This window comes from Porites lutea, chromosome 1 (assembly GCF_958299795.1).
Source record: "Porites lutea chromosome 1, jaPorLute2.1, whole genome shotgun sequence".
Lineage (NCBI taxonomy): Eukaryota > Metazoa > Cnidaria > Anthozoa > Scleractinia > Poritidae > Porites > Porites lutea.
Window position 1 is genome coordinate 1,431,101 of NC_133201.1, and position 24,847 is coordinate 1,455,947.

Genomic DNA, 24,847 nt, shown 5'->3' on the forward strand with positions numbered 1-24,847 from the left:
TATTATTATTATTATTCTGCCTGGGAATCTGCTGCAGTCATTATTTCAAGCAGCTAGATAATGTATAAAAAATCTGCGATATTGTGTGTAGAATTCCCACAAGTGCAGTACGTACATCCATTTGCGGAATGTAAGTGAGATGGTTCATGTTGTGAGAGCTGTCGTCATGGTGACCTTTGAGTACTTAGTAACAGTCCCCTGAATGAAGGAGCCCAAGTGTCCATTTCCCTTGAATAGAGGGATCCCTTCAATAAAGGCAACAAATGCAAAAGTTATGTGAAGATTTTCCGGGACCAAATTTTGTGTCCCCTTCAGGAATGGAGGTATCCTTTGAATAGGCTCTTTGTCCATGGGAAACAGAAAACAAGGTCAGGTCACAGGTTAGCGGTATCTTTACTTTAGGTCAGGGTTGGCTTGTGAAATGGGTTGCCACAGATATTGAATTTATCAAAGCACGAACAAACACCTTCAGAGCCATGGGCACACAAAAAACGGTGGCTAATGATCTATTTATTACTGGCAATATTTACAAAAATTATTTACAATAAAAAAACTACAGTTCATTTCTAGAATCAGTTCTTCATTTCTAATGATCTTAAATGCATTAAGAGGCCATGCTTGTTCAGTTCATATTTCTAATGACCTCCGTCAATTAAGGTATAAGTTAGAATGATGTGAAATACAGATTTGGAAGTGATCTTGTTGTCCATTTCTCAATCGGATTTGCTTTCTGATACAGACCAAACTGACAAGCCTCGTGTTTGAGTTTCAACGCAGCAAGGTTGTTTTGACCGCTTAAGCATTCATACTGGAGATTAACTTCGTTCTGTTGAAGAAGGCTGTAAAAGAAACAACAGATAAAATCTTCAACATTTTACATAACAACAGGAGAAAACTTAGCCTGCGCCACAGATGGAACTCAGACGGAACTTTCGCTATTCTCAGTAGTTTTTGGCTTGATCTGTTTTAGTTTTTTCTGTTTTTGTAAACGTTTTTTAAGATCGTAAATTGTTAATTATTAGTTAATTAAGATTGTAAACTTCTAAACTTCTGTCTGTGAAACGGCGCCGAAATCCTTGCTCTGGGTCCCCATCTATGGGGGGTGTCCGTGGACTTGAGTACGCGCTATAATTAGCCTGCGAACGCAGACGTATTTTCGGTCGTTGCTTCTCTCCACCCGAAAAGTAACTTTTGCCAAGATTGGCTGTTAAAAAAAGACATTGTATATTTGTCAATCTGGTTGAAACCGCATTTTCGGTAAAGTGGGTGAGTCCGTTGGGGGCCCAGGACAAGTATATCAGCGCTGCTCTGCAGATGTTTACTAACATGGGGTTAGATTATACGTCTGTATGCGTCTGCGTGGGAGAGAAGCCAATTTAAGAGCACTACAGGTCAGGCACCAAATCTGAAGGTGTATTATTATGTAAGAAATTAATAAATGAGGCCAAGAGAAGATAAAGAACCTTTATCCCGGCTCTCTTGATGAGGTTTCCGGCCCGGCAAAACCGCTTTGACCTCATGCAGCTGATAAACTCTGGAATCACCACGTTTCCTTCTAACGTAGGGGAACTTAACCAGAACCGTGATCTCATTCAATTCTTTATCGTCTTTGCCTCTTTCACCAGTAAAGGATGAATGAAAAGAAAATTTGCTAAACTCATCATCTTGCAAACAAAGGCGTATTTCTCTTTTCCCAAACTAAAAGCAAAATTATATAACTGGATTTTTTCAGGTCAGTGGCGTTTTTCATGTTTCGAGTTTATTACGTGTCCTTATTGGTATGTTCAACACTCTATTGATAGCAATCCTTACCTCAAATTTCTGTCCAATAAATTACATCTCTCGTCTGTAACATCGAGTGCGATTCTTCAAGGAAAAGCTTTTTCTCTAAAGCTTCTACCTCCTCCCTCATTTCATTGGTTCCGCTGCATTTGATGTAGTTCTCAGGCTCTGGTCGTAAGTCTGGGTAATACACATAACTATTTTGGAGCATTCTATTGAAAAAATATGAGAAAAGCAATAATTTTAGCATAAGACAGCTACTAAAAAAGACTTTGAATATACACTAATTTGCAAAACAACGATTAGAAGTGCTAAAGTACACCATCTTTACTTACTCGCTCAATCGCTGGTGTTCTTCATGAAGTCTGACAATGCATTCCGCTGCTTTATCTAACTGTTCTCTCTGACGCCTGCGTGAAAGGAATTAAACAACAGTGAAAATTTCACCGAAAAGAATACATTGTTCATGATCTCAATCGAGCTGAGAAGTTGCTGAGAAGTTCCCTTCTCATAAGCTGAATTTCAAGTACCAATCACAACGTCGCACTGACTAGTAACCAATCAGATCAAGGCTAAACAATTCAGGTACCAGCACAAGAGCTGATAACTTAGACTGCGGAGCCTAGATATCACATCCTTTTCACGGACAATTTATTTTCAGCAGGCCTAGGCAGCCATTGGGAGCTCATAATTTAGGCGTAATTTCGATCACTTATTCCCTCGACAATAGAAGCTCCTGTTGGTATAAGTATACGTCCGGTGGTATGGTATCCGTACAAAAAAAATCATGAAAGCAACAAGTTCTTCTTCTGTCTCAAAAAGGAAATAAATATTTTATTCTTTTGTGATTTGTTTTTTCGCTAATCGGTTTGTGGAAAACCTGCGTGCAGCAGTCTGGGTTCGCAGAAAACATGAAACGCGAAAAGTAGTGATTCAGCCCTACTCAGTAAATATCGGAAAAAGCATAAGACTCAAAATAAAACCATGTGAGCGAATTCGGAGAACTTTCTGACAAAAATTTCATCAGTTTGTTAAAAAAAAAACACTAACCTTCTGCGATCGGCTCTTTCTCTTTTCTTTGACTTGTATGAGCTATACACCTGTCCCATTTTCAACGTTTAATTAATTTGTTTAAGCACTTCACTTGTTCAAATAACTCTGGACAACCAAAAAACACGTCTAGCTAGGAGAAGTTCTCTTTGCGAATAACTTTATTCTGTGTGACATCACAAAGAAGAAAGAGCGCGCGCATGGTCAAAACCAATCAGATTCAGGCTGTTGCCCTCTCGTCGCCAAGCTAACGGTCGAGCGCGCTTGTCAACAGATTTTCCTCTATAAGGGTCGTGCGATTTCAGTCACGATCAATGAAGTGCTATTAGACAGGCCGTTTTCTTGAGCGCAGGTCCCTTTTATTCTTCAAAAATTCCACTTTCTGGGAAGTGCCCCTCAAATAATCGCGTCGACTTCTTTCCTGGGAAGACATTAGTGTCCAGCCTGCTCACAGCCAATTCAATGGGACTGGATACCAAGTCCGGCAAATAGAAACTTCAGCTTAGTTCAAAATTAGACTGCGAGCAGTATCTCTTTTTGCTTGGTCCGTCGAGCAAAACGCCCGAGACACGCAAATGACCACGCGCGTGACTGAAGGCGCGAGACGGGAGAGGCTACCCCTCTCGTTTCTCGCGTCTCGCGGCTTCGCCGCTCAACGCTCGCGTGCACTTCCCTTACTAAACTAAAGAAAAAGAGGGACTGCTCGCAGTCTAGTTCAAAATCAAATCCTTGAATAGCCTATTCCAGGCTCCAAGGGAAGGTAGTACTGCAGTCGTTCACAGATCGCGCGCGTCTTCCTTTTGCTACTTACCTACTATACGAGAGCCTGGCAAAGGCTATGACGTAGGGTTCATTAAAAGCCCAAAAGAGGAGGTTGATAGTAGAGCGAAATATGGAAATTTTAAGAACCAACAGAGCTGAAAATCAAACATTGTGTTATAATGACTTTATTGCACATGGCTTCATAACAATAACATAATTTAGAAGATAACAATCTTTGCTTTAATCAATAATTTGATTTTCTTAGAGCTTTACAAAATAAATAAACTCTCGCTGTTTCTTCACTTTTCAACCCTACTTCATAGTGTTACTTTTTCCAGTAGATAAAAAAAATGTACAATTTATTGTTTGTTTCAAGTCTTTCAAACCTAATAACGACCAAAATGCAATTTCTCCTTACAGTATCCCTGTCCTATCAAACAAAAAGGCTGTGAGAATAGCGGAAATGATCACAAACCGTTGTGTTTTGATTATGAACAAAGAGAGCAGTGGGAGCCATACCGTAAATGACCTTATAAACGCCCGGGGAGTCTATTTAATTTTAGGGGTCCAAGCGGGGACGTTTAATAGATAGGAAGCGTTTGAAAGAGAGAGGAGCTTATTGTCATAACTATAACGGGCTCAACAAAACTAATATTCTTTCGGCGAAATTATCAAGAGAGTTTTGAAATAGCGGAATGTCCACTTCATCAATTGATACTCCTAGGTCGTCCAGAGATCCATATCGCTCTTTCAAGTCCGGCCAACATCGATGTCAGAATCCTAGCTCAGGGTTATTGCGTTGCCATCGTCAGTCTATCCTTGCTTTACCTTTCAACAAGATGATATCCACCAAGCCTCATTATCAAGCAAGAGACTGAATAATTTGAATGATTTTGCACCTTCTTGCTAATTCTTAGCATTTTGGGATCATTCTCATAAGGGGCGTCTATTACACAGAGGGCGTTTAATAGAGAAATGCGTCTAATACAATGTTAACAGTGTAGCATGGAGTATATTAGATAAGAGGCGTTTATTAGGTCATTTACGTAAGCAAGCTGATCTTTGGGAAGAAAGGGGTTTTCTTATTTGCTATCACATACTTAATCTCTGCACACTACAAGCAGTCTCTCTTTTTTCTTAGTCCATTGAGCGAAACGCGCGAGACACGAAAATGACCACTCGCCCCTCTCTAAATCTAAAGAAAATGAGAGACTGCTCGCAATCTATAATCTCTGATTTATCAGAATCTATGTAAGTAATTAGAAAACAATACTTCTTATTGTAGCCTACTAATTGTTGCATATACAGCCGTTGTAAAGTGTTTATCCCAGTGATGGTAAATGTTGCGTGAAGGGACAACGGTCATGGAGAACTACTCCTTCCAAGAACAATTTTAGAAAGGAGAACAAACAGCACCATTTCATACACCGCAATTCTTTGGTTAGTCTTCATCACGAACCATTACAACAAGAAAGCACCTTCCCAGGATCCGACCAGGTTTTTTAACTGCGACCAAATGGTACGCCAAAAATTCGACACCTTCGGCGGTTTTGACATGCCAAATTGTATCAAATTGAAGATGGCAACTAAACATTCCATGCTTTGGTTTAGTGACGGAACAGTGCTTGTTCTTGAATGATAAAATCGGTTTATAATTATTAGCAATTGATAGATTTAAGGAGATGTTACGCAAGACGATTTGCAACGATGATTTTGTGGGCAACAATGTTGGAACAATGTTATGACAATTCAAAACAATGTCGCAATTATGTTGCAACACTCGGTTGCGCTCAAAATCGTCGTTGCGAATCGTCCCATGTGTCATCAACATTAGCAATGGCAACGTAGCGACTATGACGACGGCGCGTAACCTCGTACCCAGATCTCTTGGGTGCGAGATAAGACGGCACGCGCAGATCTAAAATCCGACGTGACCTCGACTTGACCAATGGCAGGACGGCAAATTGAGAGCCGGAAGTCGGGTTTAGTCCTCTCCGAGCGCTTTCGTGCTGTCAATTGTCGTTGCGTTGTCTTTGCTAAATTTGCCCAGAGTTCTTGGCGCTCATTGTGCCCCTGTTTTTGATCAGAAGTGTTAATTTCCGCTCAAGAGGAGTCTTTCTTAAAGGGGCGGGAATCTTTTTCACAAAAGCGTTCACTGTAAGTAGGTTGGCTGCACAAGCTTTAAGTACAAAAACTACTGAGCGAGAAAAGAAAGGCAAACAACAATTAGAACGCATGCATGCTAACGTTAGTGACTACACCAATCCGCCAGCGGGTTTCTGAGAGGAGGGAACATCAGGACAAACCTTGAAACATTCCCAAGGATGGATTCTTCATACCTAAAAACAGGAAAAACGAGCCTCAATTAGGAGGTAAACTAGTTTGAAGCATTCATTAGCAAAAGCCGCCGAAGTTGAAACTCAAGCAAACACCTCAATTTCATATTTTGAGATGCAGTGTACTACTGAAGAACAAATGGTACCAGAACTGCTTAGAAAATTTATGAATGGTCACACGATAGCATTTTGTTCACAGACTCAAAAGTTAGACCTTCTTAAAATTTCTATGATTGAACTCCAGCAGTGTTTAGACTGGCGGGTAATAAGTAAATAAACCCCTTCCGACAACTGCTGTATCGGATGATAATGCCCGCGGCGGACAGATTGTCCCCAAAAATAAACATTTGCCCGAGAAGCGAAGCTGTGTGAAAAAGTAAAGGCCAGTTACAAGTCAAGGGCAACCAAGAACGACTTCCTCCTAAATACATTGAAAACACTTCTTAGGCTATCCAGAGTAGTTTTAGATCTCTAGAAAAAGCGGCGCTATAAAATTTGTATCTGTTCGGTCATCCTAGGGGACTTTGAGTCTTTCCGAAATTTTAAGGGCTTCAGTATTACTTTCCCCAATATTTTAGATGCAATTTATCGCTTTATGAATGTGAGAATTTTTCTGATTCCTATCTCTATCACATTTTTTAATCCGAAAATTTTAGGTTTTTTTCTACGCAAAACAGCATTACTTGGGGAGTGAAATGTAAAAAATTAAGCTTGAGAAAATCGAAGGGAATTTATTAGATAAGTTTCGAAAATCTGAAAATTTGTAGCTGTCCTCAGTCAATAGAAAATTTTAGGCAATATTTGCTTCTCCGAACAGATATTGTACAGAAAAAAGTCCGTGGGTGCCCGGTGCCTCTGACAAGTCCTCAAAGGCTTAACCCTTTCAAGTCTTAGAGTGATCGGCAGCAAATTTCTCCTTGTAATATTACTGCTTTATAAAACAGAGTGGTCACAAGAATTAAGGAGATGATCACACAGGATGAATTCAATTGATACTTCAACAACTTCTCATCACTTTCTCGATGGGAAACGTATACAGACAACAATGAGAATTTAATTTTTGATATCAGGGTTAAAGGTTTATGAAAAAGACCCTTACCTTGTCAGGATCGTACACTGGGAGTTTGCTCAGTAACGGTAAATCGGTTTCCTCATCACGTGCTATGTACAATGTATGGCCATAACCGCACGCTACTTCCTGAACGTAGATGCCTTCCAGTGGTTCTACAATCTTAGGGTTTGTTGATGATTTTTGCCCTCCTTTTCTAAGTCCATATCCCTGAGAAAAAAACAAATACTCACTACTAAGAATGCAGCCATTATCATTACAAGTGACAGTTCTTCCGCAAAAGGGAGAATATATTTCTATTTATAAAATAACTAAGATGGTACGCCTGTTCTGATTGGTTAAAAGCCTATGGTGATTTACCGGCGTGATAACCTACTTGTAAACAAGCTTTTCTCGTGTTCTCTCAACATCCCACATGCGTTATCACACCGGTAAACCCACAGGAAGTGTTGTCTATTGCTTAAATAATCAGACAGCCTTTATCATAAGTAAGGGCGTTATATGGGAAGCTTGGTAAGGCCTACAATAAGTACTGCTGTGACACAGTCCAAAAATCACTGCACGCTAGGAGATTACAACAGCATTCGAGACCCTAAAGATAAAGTGTTTTTTTTTTCTCCAGTGGACGTTTGTGTACCCTAAATGGAGATGCGTTCTAACTAAAAGCACCCCGCCAAACTAAAGGTTCCATAGCCTCCCATGGAGGCATTCCTTTGGCTCGTCACGTAATCTCTTCTTTCCCAACGAGGAGGTGAGATTGCGTGACGGGCTAAACAATGTCGGCGTAGGAGGCTATATAGGCTCTACGCTATCAGAGAACAAAACTCTTTAGACGGTTAACAGTTGTTAACTTTCTTTCCCTTGGTTTGGAAAGCTATGCTTAATTTCTACTGAATAAAAAAGAAAACGCAGTTTATTTGAGTGTCAATATGTTACGCACGATTTTTCCGTCTTCTTGTGCAGAAGAAAACGCCATTTTACGTGGTCATCCGAACCCCAAGAAGGTTTAGCCGGGCAAAGGCTGTACCTTCATTTCTCACATATTTTAGGCCCTGAGTATTTGCCCGGCTCCAGGAAACGAACCCGCGACCTCTCGCTCTTTAGACAAGTGTTCTTCCGACTGAGCTTCTCCTGCTGCGGTCTGTGGACAACTACAAAAAGCGAACACTAATTCAGTACATACGTCAGCTTCTTACCAGTTCTCCGTAGGTAGGACTCGGTCCCCAACTGACTACGCTATCGTCTGCGGCGAGAACAATACTCGTTTTGCTGTCGAGAAAAAAACAATCTCATAAGTTACGTTTCATCATTTGGCCAGTGGTACGCATCAAAACCTGTTCACGAGGAGTGATACAGAAAATAGCCTGCATAACAGGCGCTTTATGAACCAAGCGAGGAAAACACGGCATTTTGCGTGAAGCACGAAACGAGCGCACAGCGCGAGACGAGGGGAGAAGAAAAGAAAATGCTCGTCTAGCGCTTATGCAGGCTACACAGAAAATTCCTTTACAAATGAAGCACCAATCGCTTCTGACGCTGTCAAGTTGAGTAGGAAAAGTTTGACTCTCATTCGTAATTTTCGGATGAAAAAGCTGATTTGCTAAGTGGTTCCATCAATTTAACCCCACCCTCTTCCTTGAATCCTCCCCTCCCCTCCCCGTCCCTGAAAACAATTCCCCTCTTTAACACTGACTATATAGGTTTGGTTTGAATCCGGGAGAGAGGGAGGTAAATTACCCGGGTCCATCACGTTACGTCCCATGGTCCGCGGGTCCTCGTGGACAAGGTCTCTTGGGGGGGTATTGAAGAAAGCGCGAGCAGATAGGGAAGAATAGGGTGGGAAGGCGGGGGGGGGGGGAGGGGGGGCTCCCGCGTCCCTCACCACGCTTACCCAGGCCACCTCTCCGCAAGTAAAGTAGGCTGATTTAGCAACAGAGCGGGAAAGTCAGTTGACGACGGCGCGCACAAATTAAACAATGGCTTGACTAACGGCAGAACGGCAAATTGGGCACCGGAGGTCGTGTTTAGTCCTTTCAAAGCGTTTTGCCGTCGTCAACTGACGTTCACGTCCTGTTGCTAAATCAGCCTAATATCTAAAATAATAAACAATTATTGGATAAAGTTTTGTAATACAGTCAAACACGGACAGCTAATTATTACGGTTCATGTTCTCTAAATTCAACCCGCTTAATACGGACACCGCGTTTATACTGACACTTTCTATCATCCGCCATTTTCTCCAGCCTTTCCAAAACGCTGCGCAACCGCGCCTTTACAAATGAAGCACCAATCGCTTCTGACGCTGTCAAGTTGAGTAGGAAAAGTTTGACTCTCATTCGTAATTTTCGGATGAAAAAGCTGATTTGCTAAGTGGTTCCATCAATTTAACCCCACCCTCTTCCTCTTCCTTTTTCAGTTGTACTGATATCGGAAAACGTCTTCCAAATATGGTAAACGCTAGTTGGTTGTGAAGAATAATCAGGGGAATTTCAGCCAATCAGATAGGGAGAAAACCTGACTAATCTTTCTATTGCTCAATAAGTTTACAGGTTGCCATGGTTACAAAACAACAAGTATACAAAGACAATATTAAAGAAGCATTGCCCGCAGCTGCAGTAGCAAGGCTATTCCTAATTCAAGGCGGGACAATGATATGAAATTACTGGATACTTACGAGCAGCCAACACTACGTACATCCCAGCCACACATATCGCTAACTGGCTTAGGATACATGGTCGCATCACCTGTACTCTTCGTCTGACCCCAGAAAAATAACTGAGAATTCTTTACCCCACAGACTGACATGCCGTATGTGGAACCAGCATGAACAGATGAAACACCTAAAAAAGATGTCGGGTAAGATTAAAGAGGCTGTGTGACTGTCAAGGCTACCTCGTTCATTTTGTTTTTAATAGCAGTTACCGTAAGTGACCTAATAAAAGCCCACTTCCAAATAAACGCCTCACATAAAAAACGCCCCTCTACGCTGCTTACATTTTATGAGACGCCCCTCTCTGAATTACTCCAAAATACAGTGAAACCTCTATTGAGCGGAAACCAAGCCGGGTCCCGAAATTAACGTCTTAAGTTTTCCTTTCTAACGAACCCCTATTAAGCGGAAACCTCTATTAAGCGGACGCGGACACTAAAATAAATTGTATTTAGCTAATTTCTTTTGTTAAAAACCTCTATTAAGCGGACACAGGACTGAATTGACAATAATAGTATCGTCTTTATTGTCTTTATTAATAGTTGATTAATAAAGATAAATCAAAACATTCACCAAGAAAGTTCACCTAAAAGTCTTGCACAAAGCATAGCAGAGCTTCCTTAGCTTCCGTAACAACATGGAATTTTCTCACGGTACAGAGTAACCGTTGAATGTTAATCGTTATCAAACATTACGCAATTTTTACAAACCTCTATTAAGCGGACAGCCTCTATTAAGCGGACACTTCGGAAGATCCCGAAGGTGTCCGCTTAATAGAGGTTTCACTGTCAGTACTAGGAATTAGCAAAAAAGGAGCAAAATCATTCAATTCATTCAGTTTCTTGCTTGATTATCAAGGGTTTGCGTATTTTATCTTGTTCAATGTCATGTTCAATTAAGTGAGGATAGACTAATGATGGCAGCACAGTCGGGATTTAAAGAGCAATATGGATCTCTAGACAGCCTAGACGTATCAGTAGATATTCCGCAATTTTTTCAACTCTCTTGATTTTTCGCCGAAAGCATATTAGTTTAATTGAGCTTGTTTAAGTTACGAGAAAAAACGCCTTTTTCTTTTAAACGCCTCCTAGCTATTAAACGCCCCCGCTTGGGCCTCTAAAATTAAATAGACGCCCCGGGCGTTTATAAGGTCATTTACGGTATGCGTCTTTTTTTCGTTAACGAACTTTAAAAACTACCTGTAAATGACAAAATCACATATTTGTGTCAAACAAAATATGTGTCCTAAGCATTATATCAAATGTTACAAACAACAAAAAGGAACTTTGAACAACTGTTAGACTAACAAGCTTTCAAAAACCAAAATTGTTTGTCCATCATGTGTTTTTTTTATTATTTGTTGTGTTATTTATACGTTACTCTAACTTATTGTGTGGTTATTTTAATCAGGGGCACCCAACGACTGTTTTCGGTAAAATATCTGTTAGAAGAAGCAAATATTGCCTAGAATTTTCTATTAGTTGAGGATGGCTAAATATGTCTAGATGACCGTTCCACTGATGTACAATTTTCGAAGCTTATCTTATAAATTCCCGACGATTTTCTGAAATTTTATTTTCACATTTTACTTTCTACGTTATTTTTCGTGGAAAAAAGGGAATCTAAAATTTTCGGATTCAAAACTGTGCCGGATGGCTAGAGGAATCACAAAATGTTTCACTTTCGTAGAACGTTAGATCTCATCTAAAATTTTCGGAAAAATAATACTCAAGCCCTTGCAATTTCGAAAAGACTCAAAAATGAGTTCCCCTAGGATGACTGAACAGATACAAATTTTATAGCGCCGCTTAGAATGCATTTCTAGATATCTAAAAGTACTCTGGATAGCCTAAAAAGTGTTTTCAATGTATTTAGGAGGAAACCATCGTTAGGTGCCCCTCTTTAATGTTTCATTCAATTCGGAGGCCGTTCCTTCGGTTTGAATTTTGATATATTTTGTGACAGAGCTCCTGCGGCTAACTCGACCGGCGATTGAACTAAGACAAAAATTTTCCTTTATCACATGAATAGAAAAAATACATCGGCTTTTTTACAGTGGATTAAAAGCTGGCATCTTTCCAACTTCAAATACCCTGCCGAGACAGAACTAAGGCTTGAAAAGCTGCATATTGGATTGTACTAATGTGGACAACTTACTCTATCAAGTCAGCTAAGTCGAATCTAAATTTTTGAACAACTGCTGTATTATATTGAAACAATGTCACATAACTAAGTTAATAGTTTGCGGTACAAGAGGTTCAGTGTGTATGTTGACAGTTTTTTCGCGTAAACTCGAAAAAAAGACTTGATTCTCTTCCGGTTCTTTTTCTACCCGGTGATTTTGGCGAGTTCCTAGGGTCCCCTTTCCCTGAGAGAGAAATCTCCAAAAAATGAATATTTCTACTTACTTTTTCCTTTGAAGAAGTTCACGAGTCTAGGAACCAGTTCGTCTTTTTGTTGGTAATGACCAAGGCGGCCATAACCTCCAAATCCCCAAGTGTATACCCTGTCTTTAGTGTCTCTTGCAACCTGGAAAAAAAAATTACACAATTGACAAACGCTTATAGGGCCAAAACAGCGAGAAGTTTTTTTTCAGTAAAGTACAAAGTTTTGAGCGCGCAGAGCTAACTGAGGACCACACTATTTTTAGATCGTCTGCTGGTGACAACATCGCCATTAGGGAACTTAAGAACCACGACGACGACTTTGTCGACGACGACCGGAAGTGAGATACCGTGCACTGCGCAAGCGCGGTTAACAAATTTCGTCGTCGTGGTGTCGTCGACGACGCCAAACACAGTAGAATCACGTCGTCCTGCAATCCACAAGCTTCGGCAGGTATAACTCCCTGTTTTTAAGCGATTTTTCAAGGGCTTTGTATTTTTTCACCTCGTAAATCCAGGTATCCTTTCTTTTTTCTCCTAACAAGCGATGTTGATTGAAAATTTGACTGATGAATTGTGTTTACTTCGAAGACAACACTGAGCTGTGCAGGCCGAGCGAGCGAACTCGTAAGTGACAAATTTATTTGTACGTATTTAGGTCAGGCAAATCATATATCTTTAATATAGGGGAAATGAACTTCATATGGAAAACAGCTATCGCATCGGAATGTCTCTTTTTCCAAATCTAAACTATGACAGACACTCGGACTTGGTCATGTCATTCAGGTTGAAAGTTGAATAACCTTCGTACGGAAAGGAGAGATTTTTCCATTCGAAAAGGTCTGACAACACTAAAAATTCTTCATCGTCAATGAAAGTAGACGTACGGCTCATAAAATAAGATCTTGCATCGTCTTAAAAGACGCCTTTGCGAAAAAAACTTTGTTGTGAACGGACATCACAGTCTACATGTTTGTTTACATTCAGTGTCGTCGTCGTCGACCTACCGATCGACTGCATCTCAAGTTTTCTTTTTCCCGCCGAAACTGACGTTCTCGTTCCAGTCCTTTCCCAGTCAACAGACGTCGTCGTCGTGAACTTCGTCGTCGTTCTTAAAAGGTGATTCCCTAGTTTTGCACTGCGCATATCTTACTGCGCATAACAAGATGGCCGCCGTAAAAAAGAGCATGTGAAGTAATATTATTAAAATGAAGTTGACTGAAGAGAAACGCTATTGGAATTTTTCCTTGCTGTTGTTTCTTGCCGAGGTGAGACTCAGTGTGTTGGGAATCTGCATAACGTAAGCAGTACGCGTGTTGCTGAGTTCGACCTCCTCTCGGAGAACCTCGATAGTGGATGTTTAACTTGTGCTTACTCATTTTGATTTTTATTTAAACACTTTCTTTATCACATTGTGTCCTAAATGTGATATCTCGATGTAAATTCTGTAAAAACGGATTTTTTAATACTTTCTTCCCCCTTTCACATACATTCTATTTTGAAACTCGCGCCAGTCCTCTCTCAAAAATCTGAGAAAATACGTTTGGTGCGCACTTTCTGCAGCTCTACCGCAAAAACGAGTACGGTGACCCCCATTTTTTATTTCATGATTTTAATAAGGACAGTACTTCCTTTCGATGAGACAAAAATTGGCACAAATCTATGTTCAGGTTTTTAGCAATTTTACTAAATTGTACGGATTGAGCCATCACGGGTCGAAAAGCGCGCGTCCAATTTAATTCTACTTTGGAGCGTAAAGTAAAAACAAGGGCATTAAAAGGCATTTTTCTGGTACGTAAGTGGATAAACAATACATTAAAGTCAAATTCTGTGTGATGTCACATGCATCATCGAAAAAATCTCTCCTTTTTGTCTAGTTTTGCGCTGCCCGCGGTTTTTGTAAAAGGGTCCTAAATAGCCGTATTTGTCAGCATTGTGACGTCAAAACGAGCACGGTGACCCCCACTTTTTATTACTTTTTTATCATCTTCTTGACTTGTTACATCAGTGTACCAAGTTTTAGCTAAAATCTATGTTAGGTTCTTTTACTATGGAATCACCTTAAGTTCCCTATTTCTACCCTGTCAAACGACTCACCGACTGAGCAACAAACAAACAGACCGCTGGCCTTAAAGACAGGAGAGTTCAGCCTGCTAACAGCCCACTTGGCTCATCTAAACGGTAGGTAGGCTCGGATAGACTGAGGAGAGATCATCGAGTTTTCCCTTGGGATGGCAATCGCTAGTCACACTTCTAGGGGCTTCGCTTGCTCGGTTTCCTCGCCTATGGGACAAACCAAGGCTCTCCCCCGCGCAAAGCCTCCTAGCTAGGTAAACTTGATATTTACTTCTTAGCGGCACTATACCTCAATAGTGTTCACTTCAAGTTCTCTAAAAATGCCAGAGTTATTTTCGTACGGATGGACGAAAACGGAGGTTTTCCAACAGGATGATATCATACATCATACGGCGCATGCTCTGAAAGGATCGCTACCGTATTTGTCGTTTTCAGTAGCGTTTTCGTGTGGACGGGAGTAAACGACTCCAATACGGTAAGTATGGACGCGTTTTTTAACGGAGAAAAAATCTTCATTTTCAAAAATATTCAAATACGTGTGAACGAGGCGTAACACAGAATCGACTGTATGGAAAGAGAAAAATCTTACCGTGTGATTATTACCACAACATACATCTACTATCTGGACATCATCCAAAACGTGCGTCAAGCCATCTCTTGTCTTCTCCACAAAGACAGCAACGTGCCGAGGAAGAACCTCGCAGTCAAAGGCCAACTTATTGGCCGTGACGAAGTACTGCCCGTCTGTGTTATGGCCAAGCTGCCCGTATTCAGGGCGACCGAACGAGTAGAGTAAGTTATTTTCGTCAATAAACATGCTAAATTCAGCACCACAAGCTGTTTTGATGATCTTTTTGTTTCCTGGATGAACAATCTGTTACGTGAGAAAAAAAAAGGAAGAAAATTACAGCTAGAAATCTTTGCCAATATTTAATTAACCTGCAAGTTATGAACTGTAGAACGCTGATGCAGCCGGTGCATTTCGCCTTCGCAAATACCTCACGGAATTTTTTCCTGTAGAACGGGTCATTTCAGCACAGTTAATTAACAATTATTCCTCGAGCCCGAATGGGCTCTGAGTCAATTCGGCCTCATGGGCTATTGACTCAGAGGCCAAGAGGGCGAGAGGAATAATTGTTTTAGTAAAATCCAACTAGTTGGTCAAAAATATCGAGACAAAACAACTTTAGCTAGTTAAAGCTAGACTTTAATCCTTTTTTGCCGCCAAAAGCCAGGGCTTTTCGCTACTAGTGCGCTATAACATGTAGCCTAGTAGTAGCTCAACCAATCAGAACGCAGCAGTAATAGACCACTAGATGGATTTTACTAAAATGCAGATAGCGTTTAAAACTCAGCCGGGAAACACCTGAGAACTCTTAAGCTGAACTTTTCCAATGAGTGTTTCTGCACTCAAATCTAAACTGGTATTTAACTAGAAAGGTATGAAAACTGGGCGAAGTCGAAGGCGGACCATAATGGTGAAAGGCTGCGTTTCTGTTTAACCAAAATGATTAAATTAAATGGGTATCCTGTACCTGCACAGGCTTTGGCATAATGGGCTTTTGATGACCTTGGCCTAGCTGTGACATTTTATTGTCTCCAAATCCAAACAAGATGCCTTCAGCTGAAAAATAAAATAACTTACATGTAATAAGAAACAAACCAAGAAACAATAACCCAAAGCTAAGCGTTGACTCCTTTAATTCCTTAGCCACTTTTCCTAACCTGTAAGGACCAAAGTGTGTGCCTTTCCACAACTGGCCTGTACAAAAGTGTAGGTCTTTAAACTCTCTATGACCTTTGGCTTATTGCAGCGGATTGTGTCACCATGGCCAAGCTGACCTTTGTCATTACGACCTAGCAAAAAGAAACCGATAAAATAACGTTAGACTCTAAAATGCACAGATAAGATAATGATGATAGTATTGATGATGATGATGATGATGATGATGGTGGTGGTGGTGGTGGTGGTGGTAATGGTGGTGTTGGCGATGATGATGATGGTGGTGGTGGTGGTGGTGGTAATGGTGGTGTTAGCAATGATGATGATGATGATGGTGATGATGATGATGGTGGTTGTGGTGGTGGTAATGGTGGTGTTGGCGATGATGATGATGATGATGATTTTGCAATAGCATGTGCTACACTTTTGGGTTGGCAATCTTAAATCAACATTAGCAAAAAAATTAATTATTAACCATACACCACATACCAATGACTCATGATAGTTCCACCCTCGCAAATGATAATACTGTGACAAGCACTAGGTCCTGATGCCACATGCTGGACTCTGATGTTGTTTAATGATGAAATACTGTGTGGTTCCCACAAGTTAGGCCCTCCTGCATTAGCTGTATTAAAATCAAAAGTAACAGCAGTCATGGAAATTTAGCAGCCTAATGATGCCTCGTAATCAATGTTATAATCTATATGTATTTCATAAAATAATAATAATAATAATAAATAAATAAATAAAATACCAGAGCTGTGACATGCTCTGGCAGCACATGGTTACCCCTGGTGCCATACTTTTGCTTTTTGGCGGCCATGAAATCTTAGTTTTTTTTTTTCAAAGAAATCCTATGATTCGGGTACCCTGGATTTCACAGGTTCATAGTATTAAGCTTCCTTCAAGTTTTCTACGAGAACAACCATGTAATCATAAATTACCATCCTCTGATACAGTAATATTACATGTACACTGTACAAGCAACGGTTTATTCAAGTCCAGGTTTCTTAATAACAGGCCTCAGTACTTGCAATACAGGACAATACACAGTTACACACTATATTTTGAAAGGCCAGGATTACCCTCTTGATTTTTAAGTATTTAAATCAACTTCATTAGTCAATACTTCTCAACAGTAAAGATTGCATGTAGTACTTATACAGCATAAATACACACATGCAATGTAAAATTTATTGCATTTAAAAACATTAAGAAAATATAATTTTTTTGAGAGTTCTGTATTATTTTGATTAAGAATAAAGTTGGAAGATTGCCAACTTGAAGAATGAACCAACATTAGTTCATATCCACCTACCTCCAGATTTTGGGACCTCTTTTCGTCCTATCATGTCCCAGTTTGTTCCACCACTAATAAGAAGCCTACCACATGTGCTCACAGCTTCTGTGTTTGACTTAAGATTAGATGCAAAAAAAGCAAATTTAATCATGATGCGTATAGTGCTACTTCAGTGGACTATACTTCAATACTTCAAAGACCAATGATAAAGTATGCATAAAAAAATGTGAAGTTAAACCACCCTTTTTGTTTCCTATTTAAAATGCTATAACAAAATCTGGATGTTTCTTGGTGTTGTGAAAACCATTGCCGGTTCTCTTTTGTGTTGCAGTATGGGAATTGTTCACTGTCTTTTAAATCTTTTGTATTACCAACATCATTTGGTGATTGCACCCATCTGCAACACCCCTATACATCTTTACAAAACTCCTAGGGATGACGTAATCTGACCCAAGCCATTATTAAGGTCTGCAGAGATGGTGGAGCAGGGGGGAAGGGGATTTTCTAGAGGAAAAAATTAATGTTTTTGTTTAAGAATAAGGTACATGCTGTAAGCACTAGGAGTACCTGTCATTTAAAGAACTAGACACCAGAAGGTGTATACTGGGCTGCCATTAAACCTAGGCTAGATAGAAATAATGTATAATTTGTATGAAAACGAAACGTTTACCACAACAGACAGCTGACAGTGTATGAAAGGAACAAGTCATCCCGTTAAACCCAGTCCCATGCCGGACACCTCCCCAACCCAAAGGTCTCATTAAACTGTTTGAACTGAGACTATAAATATATGATTGATAATTCCAATGTTATTGATGGTTGATACAACACTGTGTTTACTGTGGGCTTACCATCAACAGTGTTTACATTCGTAAAAAGTTTTTGGCATTCTTATGTTTCCACCAAAGATAGATTACCTATAGCTTCAATTCGCTTTGAGCTCCCTAATAAAATGTACTCTGCTGAAGTCCGCTGACCTATTCTATGTGTACTCTCATATCCTGCGCATGCGCTGAACACACCAGAGTGTGGTTTGTGCCAGAAGGAAAGACCAAGCCCATTTTATAACTGGGCTGAACCACAGGCAGCCCAGTAAAGATCTTATTGAGAATGTTGAAAATAACATTTCCGTGCCTCTAGATTTCAAAATTTTCTGGGGTAGGACTCCCCAAGACTCCCCCTCCAACAAACTTGTGTCTCTAGCGTGCGTTTTCAAGCCCCCCCCCCCCCCCCCTCCCAGTTGAAATAATTGCACTGACCTTAATACCATAAGACAATAAGATAAACTCGCAAATATTTAATCAGAGAAACCAAGGAGAAAGGAAAACAACAATAAAAATTTATGAACCCAAAAATAGATCTAGAGAGTAATTTGGAGAGGTTAATTTTGGAATCAAAACACAACCTTAAGTTAATATTAGACCAATTAATATTTCATTTCTCAGGAAATTATCTCAAGAAGTAAAAGATAACCACATAAATACACTAACGACGATAGGGTGATATTCAGAATCACTAAAACAGCTGCTAGCTCAACGTATCGCTAACCTGTACTATGAAAGAAACCATGGATACTTGAAGGGGTTGCGATTTCTTGAAACTCAGACCAGAAAGAATGGTTAGAAAAAGTATTTACTTTATGGGCATAATATTTCATCAAAGGCAAAACTGAGCAACATTTTACCGAGACTTGTGTTAAACTTCATTTTTTGCTGTGCAACTTGTGAACAACTGAACAACATTTCACCGTCACCGCAGTACTGAGATGAATAACATAGAAAATCTTAATGCAAGTAATGCGAAAACGAGCTCACAATCGTCTCCGTCTTTGGAGACGTACTTGACCTCTGCACTGTTTGTGGTCATTGCTGCCATCTCAGTTTTTGGCAACATTCTCATTATGATAGCGATCTTTATTAACAGAAGATTGCGAACGACAAGTAATTATTTGCTCGTTGCGCTGGCAGTACCGGATTTCTTTCAGGGAGCTGTTTCGCTTCCTCTTAGGCTTGTAGAAGTGTTGGACACGAAATCCGATCATGCGTCATTCTGTCTCGTGGCAATACCACTTTCGACTCTTTTCGGCGGCACTTCAAATCTTCACATCTTACTGATAGCTACGGAGAGGTTTATCGCCATTTACTGGCCATTCTTCTACTGTAACTGGGTTACCACCAAAAACGCCTTAGTGGGCGTCGGCGGAACTTGGGTTTTTATGATAATTTTCTCGCTTTTGCCAAGTCTTGGATGGGGTGGAAAACAACCTGAAACCTCCGTAAAATTTTGCCGATTTCCAGTATTTCTCACGCAAGAATACATAACAAGTCTGTATGTATTCGTTCATGCTTTTCCTATCATTACAGTTATCTTCCTGAACGTCTTTATCTTACGCGCAAGCTTTGACCACGCCCGACGAATTTGCGTTCAAGTGGCGGCCAGCAACGCCAATTCTCAAGTGGAACAGACTTCAACATTTTACCCCGAACAATCGGAAGAGGTGGGCAGAAGAAAAAGGGAAGCTTCAAGACAGCTATGTTACATCCACTGTTTTACTTCAGGTCGACTTAGGAGTAAAACTGGACTTAATCTTTTTCTGGAAGTAACGTATTAAAACTAAATATGCAGTAAACCATTAAGATTAGCCGCTTTCCCGATTCACCAAGATCAGAATTTTTTAAAATATTGCTGTTGGGATGCGAATAGCACGCACCTTTTTTGGGCATTAAACTAGAAAATTCCCGGGAACAAGTGGATTTTTATTAAGATAGTCCTCGGTTTTCCCGTTGGAAACTTTTCCGTTGAAAATGTGTGTTCCATTCCAGGCTGGTCACGAAGAGAGGGGAACGAATGAAACTTGTGTCAAATGGAACAGGTTCTTTACCTGAAGTGCTTCTTTCCCTCGAAGTTTCCGAGAGGTTTTGGTAAATGGAAAACGCGCATTCACAACTGAAGTTTTATGAGAATGACTTACTAACGTTATAAATATAAAAACAATTGGATGATTGACAATTATCGAGAGATTAGTACGTCAGTTCAGAAACGTGTTTTCTTGTGCAAAGGACGCCTGAAACAAATTACGACAGGAGCAATATCAATTAGTTTAGGTAATAGCATTATTTGCAGTGGTATTTTGCATAAATACCACGAGTGGTATTTCGAAATTGTTATACGTAATTTCACGAGCCGTTAGGGGAGTGAAATTTTGGACAATTTTGAAATATCACGAGTGGTATTTATGCAAAATATCACGTACAAATCATGCTGTTATTTATTTATACTACTACCTGCAAAGGTTTGTAATTTTCACTTGTAGGTATTTCAAATTAAGCTTAAAAACCACTGCTCTAATCCAATGAAATTGCAGAAATTTCTCATGTTGTAGTATTACAATCTTAAATAAGTATAATTTGGCTGCATGGTTTGCAATAGTTTGTCAATAGCTATTAATTTTTAAAAATTGCCCTGATTTTGCCTGATGAATGCCTATAATCTATATAGCTAGCAACATGAATACATTAACAGAGTTGAAATAAAATCTAAGCTTCAGATCATGATTTTGTTTGGAGAAATCTGACATGGTCAAGGTAAAAGATCTCAAACTGTCCCTAATAATCAATAAAACGATGCAAACACAGCAGCCAGCGCACATGAGATCAGGACAAGTGTCCTCTCAAGGGCCATAATGGCGTTTGGTCTTTGGCTGTATAGAGGTGTCCCTTAAAATGTGGTAACTAGTAGAAAGGTAATGTGGGAGGGGAGGGGGTGGGCAAAGTTTGTGTCCCCTGAATAGAGGTTCGATTCGTTCGATTTTTTCTACACGCCTAATGTAGCTCTGCTCTGTGCTGGTAAAGCCGTGTGAAAATTGTCAACTGTTAATAGAAAGGGGATCCAGCTAGAGACCTCGGGAAAAAACGTTTCAGTCTAAGGATAACTAAGTGTATTATTTTCTTCCCAACGTTTAATGCACAGTAATAAATCAGTCTTGCTCCTTTATATTTTACCTATAGAGGGTCGGTCTCAAAGCTCCTCTCGCACTAATTTGGTCCTGAAGAAGAGCTAAGAGTTAAAGTAGTCGGACTAATGTTGCGCAGACGAAAATGTAACTAGTTTTAAGGTTGAAACTCCGCAACAAATTACTGAGAGCTCGGCGTCAGTTTTACTCAACATCTTTCAAATTGTAAACTAATCAAAAGAAAACAAGAAAGAAATTGTTGATACCACAGCCAGCAGCCAGGCCTCAGTAGAGAACTTGAGCTTAGTGTGCAATTTTCCAGAAAAATTAAATGCACGTCTTAGGCTAAAAGACCAAGTTTGAATTTTCCCTTTCATTCTAAATGGTATTTGAGGGTGATAATAAACAAGATGATATAGCCTTTTATGGCTGGATAATCTGGTAATTGGGTGAGATGAACTGCTAACAACTACAACAGCATGAGATAGGGATTGATAAGACTAGACCAAGAAGAACAATTTTATATTGCCCTCCAAACAGCTGGGTACTGATCTTCATTTCAACTCCACAAGGGGTTGTTAGCACAACCAAATCGAAAAAAAAAAGTAATAAGTTTGAACAAATAAGATCTTATACCATACAGAAGTCACTATTTGAACAGCTTTCCTTTGTGCGCATAATTCACCGCGTTTAATGAAAAGTACATAACACTGTTGAATGTGCTGAGTTAAGCGAGAGTGCATTTACTTTAATGGCTGCTTTGTTTTTATCCTCTTTTGAAGAAAGAATGCGGATTAGTGACCTGTTGAAGGAGATTAGATAGTGTTTTCACCGAATGTCGCTAATTGGTAAAATGCAAATACACCTTTTAGTGAAAAATGTTTCACTTGTTTTGAACAACGAACCATATGCTACATCGCTTCGGTTCATAAAACCTTGAATCCAGTTAATAACGGATCATGTCAAATACAGTAGATGAAGAGTTTTAATCAAGAGGATTTATTGCTGAAGCGTAAACACTTTCGTGGCCCTTACGTCGAAAACAAGATTGGTTTATACAAATATAAAAAAAAAGGAAAAAAAGTCGTTTAATTGTTTGCGGCGATAATGATCAAAGAGTGAATTTAGTCAAGGAATACTTTGTTCGATGCCAAGAGAGAACTTAATGTCATACGCTTCGCCGCGGGATTGGATGAGATAGAGCTTTATTGGAAAGTTATGTGTTAATGTTAGCACTGGTAACAAGACTTGGCGATAAAAAAGGAACAACAGTATTTATTTTAAAGACGCTGATATCATGAATGAAATGGAAAACACTGGCGAAAATAACTCTTCGTTTTCAATGACTTCTAATACACTGGACCACCAGTCTCACGAAAAACTGGCAGATGGTTCGATTTTCCTAGCTTGTCTATATTCAATGATATCGTTTATCGCCGTGTTCGGAAATCTGCTCGTTATAACAGCGATTTTCTGGGATCGAACACTGTGCTTGTACACAAGTAACTACTTCCTAGCGAATTTGGCAGTAGCTGACTTTTTTCAAGGCGCTGTGGCGATTCCTTTACGGGTGCTTGAAGTTCTTGGTGCGGAATACAACCCCAGCGTATTTTGTAGGGTCGCCATCCCTACATCCATACTTTTTGGAGCCAGCTCTAATTTAGCCATCTTAGTTATAAGCATCGATAGATTTTTAGCTGTTAAATATCCATAAATTTACATACGCTATGCAACTACGAATTTCATCATCGCCGTTGTTGCATTCTGCTGGTCAGTTGTAGCGGTGTTGAGTTTAATAGCGGCTTCCAAGCTGGTTTGGATCATACCGGATACTTTGACAAGAATTTGTCGTTTCCCAGTTTATTTGAAATCAGACTATATCATAGCAATGTATGTTATTGTTCATGCTATTCCTATTGGAACAGTTGTACTTTTGTATGGATTTATTCTGCAAGCCACTTTAGTACACTCAAGGCAAATACACGCTCAAGAACTGGCTGTGGTCGCTAGTGTTTCAATGTGTAGTAACAGCAACGTTAATGAAACTGACGCCACAAATATGAGTACCGTGACAAATGGACGGAAAAAACAGCAACGAGAAACAGCGAGGCAGAGGAAAGCTGCCAAAACAGTTTCTATAATCGTTGGTCTGTTTATCATTCTTTTTGTACCTATAATAGCAATAGATCTCGCTGAAATGCTTGGTGCTCCACCAGCCCCCTTAATCTTGACAAAAATTTGCGTTTTTATGATATTCGCAAACAATTGTGTGAACGTTATAGTATACGCTGGCTTTAATCAGGACTTTAGGCGAGCTTTCAAAAAGATTCTTTTAAAGATTGCAAGAAGCGTCTTTCGAATGCGGACTTACAGATAAAAATTCAGCCATGAAGCACACACCACTAGTAAACTCGGCATTCTCGCCCCCAGACCCCGTCGTTTCTTTTGGTCACGTGGCCTTGAAGCCGAGTGGCTCTGGGGACGAAATTGTAAACTCAGCGGTTCCGTGGTATGGCCAGTGCCTCGGGCACCTGCCCAGCTGTAGTCTGTGCTTCCTTCCTGAATAGGTCAGTTTTTTCAAAATTCATACTTGGGTGCGAGGCTTAGGGGAATAAAAGAAAAGAAGTAGCATTAAGATTCAATAATTAATAATTCTTTTCTGTTGTTTAATCGATCCCCTCAGTCTCGGAGCAAAGAATGACTTTTGTGTATTAGTAAGCTGCGTGACCATATAACATTTACAGGGCAACTGACGTAATATCTGCAGGAGAAATATCAGTAGTAAATATCTTGCCGTAATTTTCCTGTGTATTTTGATTGTTTCATTCGGTATTTTGATTGTTTGTTGCGATCAAGGGAGTCCCCGAAGAGAAGTTAAAATGCCAAGAATTTACAGAGGTTGTAATGGTCACTCGTCTTGCCTTAGGTCAGGTGAGCTGCTCTCCTACTGTTAGCTGTGACACCACCGAGAAACACGTTGACCCTTACGAAAAATAGGGTGCTTAATAAGCAAGGAGGACGGCGACGGAAACGAGAACGGCAAAAAAGCAATAGCCTTAGATTGGCAAAACAACAACTTTCCACGTGCATCACGCTTTTTTGTACATTTCTTTGCCGTCGCTGCACGACTAAAACGTGAAAGTGCCTAAATCCACGTTTTGTCGAGGACGGGAACACAACAACAATTTCCTTTTCTTTTCCTGAACTTTGATACAGTCGTATAGAATTCAACTCCAAAAACATTTGCCAACATTTGACGAAGTGAAAGAGACGGAATAAGCGCAACAAAGTTTGAAGCAGCGCTACTTCAGTTTATAACAGACGTTTTCGTAGCCGTCGCCTTCCTTGTTGCTTCAGTTCCCTAATTTCCCCTGGAAAACGGGGCAAGAGAGAACGTCCAGCGACTCCGTTGATGGTATTAGGTAGTCATTCACATTTTGCCTACTATGTAATCCGGCAAGCTCTACCCCAGATATTTCCTAACTTTCTTTTCCGTTTCAGTCTGTACGATTAGTATATGATTGTGACAAGGAAAATAGACAATAAGCAGATAACCAGTGGGGTTAATGAGTCGGTTAACGATACATGAGAGTTTGTGCCTCAGGAGATAAAAAAGAGTCCGTTGTGCGCATTAACCCGGGCTGTATTAAGCGGGTTAATTTTAGAGAAAAATATATCATGAGGTTTTTGACGGGACAAA

At 40.0% G+C, this 24,847-nt stretch overlaps 2 protein-coding genes and 2 pseudogenes across 2 annotated transcripts; 2 read left to right on the forward strand and 2 right to left on the reverse strand.

The window, feature by feature from the left end:
* Positions 1-664: 664 nt before the first annotated feature.
* Positions 665-2,898, reverse strand: LOC140930658 (uncharacterized; annotated as a pseudogene).
* Positions 2,899-4,917: 2,019 nt separating this feature from the next.
* Positions 4,918-17,346, reverse strand: LOC140930754 (protein RCC2 homolog). The gene is made up of 10 exons (XM_073380497.1): positions 17,214-17,346; positions 16,368-16,520; positions 15,895-16,026; positions 15,705-15,793; positions 14,759-15,043; positions 12,118-12,238; positions 9,674-9,839; positions 8,196-8,268; positions 7,030-7,209; positions 4,918-5,933 (listed from the first exon to the last, which is right to left on the reverse strand). Exons 1-10 carry the CDS (start codon positions 17,344-17,346, stop codon positions 5,928-5,930), a joined length of 1,338 nt encoding a protein of 445 aa, XP_073236598.1. The 3' UTR covers positions 4,918-5,927.
* A 1,614-nt stretch (positions 17,347-18,960) lies between these two features.
* LOC140930849 (adenosine receptor A1-like) lies at positions 18,961-19,806 on the forward strand. Its single transcript, XM_073380592.1, has one exon. It carries the CDS (start codon positions 18,961-18,963, stop codon positions 19,804-19,806), a length of 846 nt encoding a protein of 281 aa, XP_073236693.1.
* A 2,638-nt stretch (positions 19,807-22,444) lies between these two features.
* LOC140930944 (alpha-1B adrenergic receptor-like) lies at positions 22,445-23,524 on the forward strand (annotated as a pseudogene).
* The last annotated feature ends 1,323 nt before the right edge of the window (positions 23,525-24,847 follow it).

Excerpts from the sequence above, each read along its gene's own strand:
- LOC140930754 (XM_073380497.1), bottom strand. The coding sequence starts at position 17,346 with ATGATTAAATTTGCTTTTTTTGCATCTAATCTTAAGTCAAACACAGAA. Across the intron at positions 12,239-14,758 it reads GTTGTGGTAATAATCACACG|GTTGCAAGAGACACTAAAGA; the intron begins GTAAGATTTTTC and ends TTTTTTTTCCAG. Across the intron at positions 9,840-12,117 it reads GAACTTCTTCAAAGGAAAAA|GTGTTTCATCTGTTCATGCT; the intron begins GTAAGTAGAAAT and ends CATCTTTTTTAG.
- LOC140930849 (XM_073380592.1), top strand. The coding sequence starts at position 18,961 with ATGAATAACATAGAAAATCTTAATGCAAGTAATGCGAAAACGAGCTCA.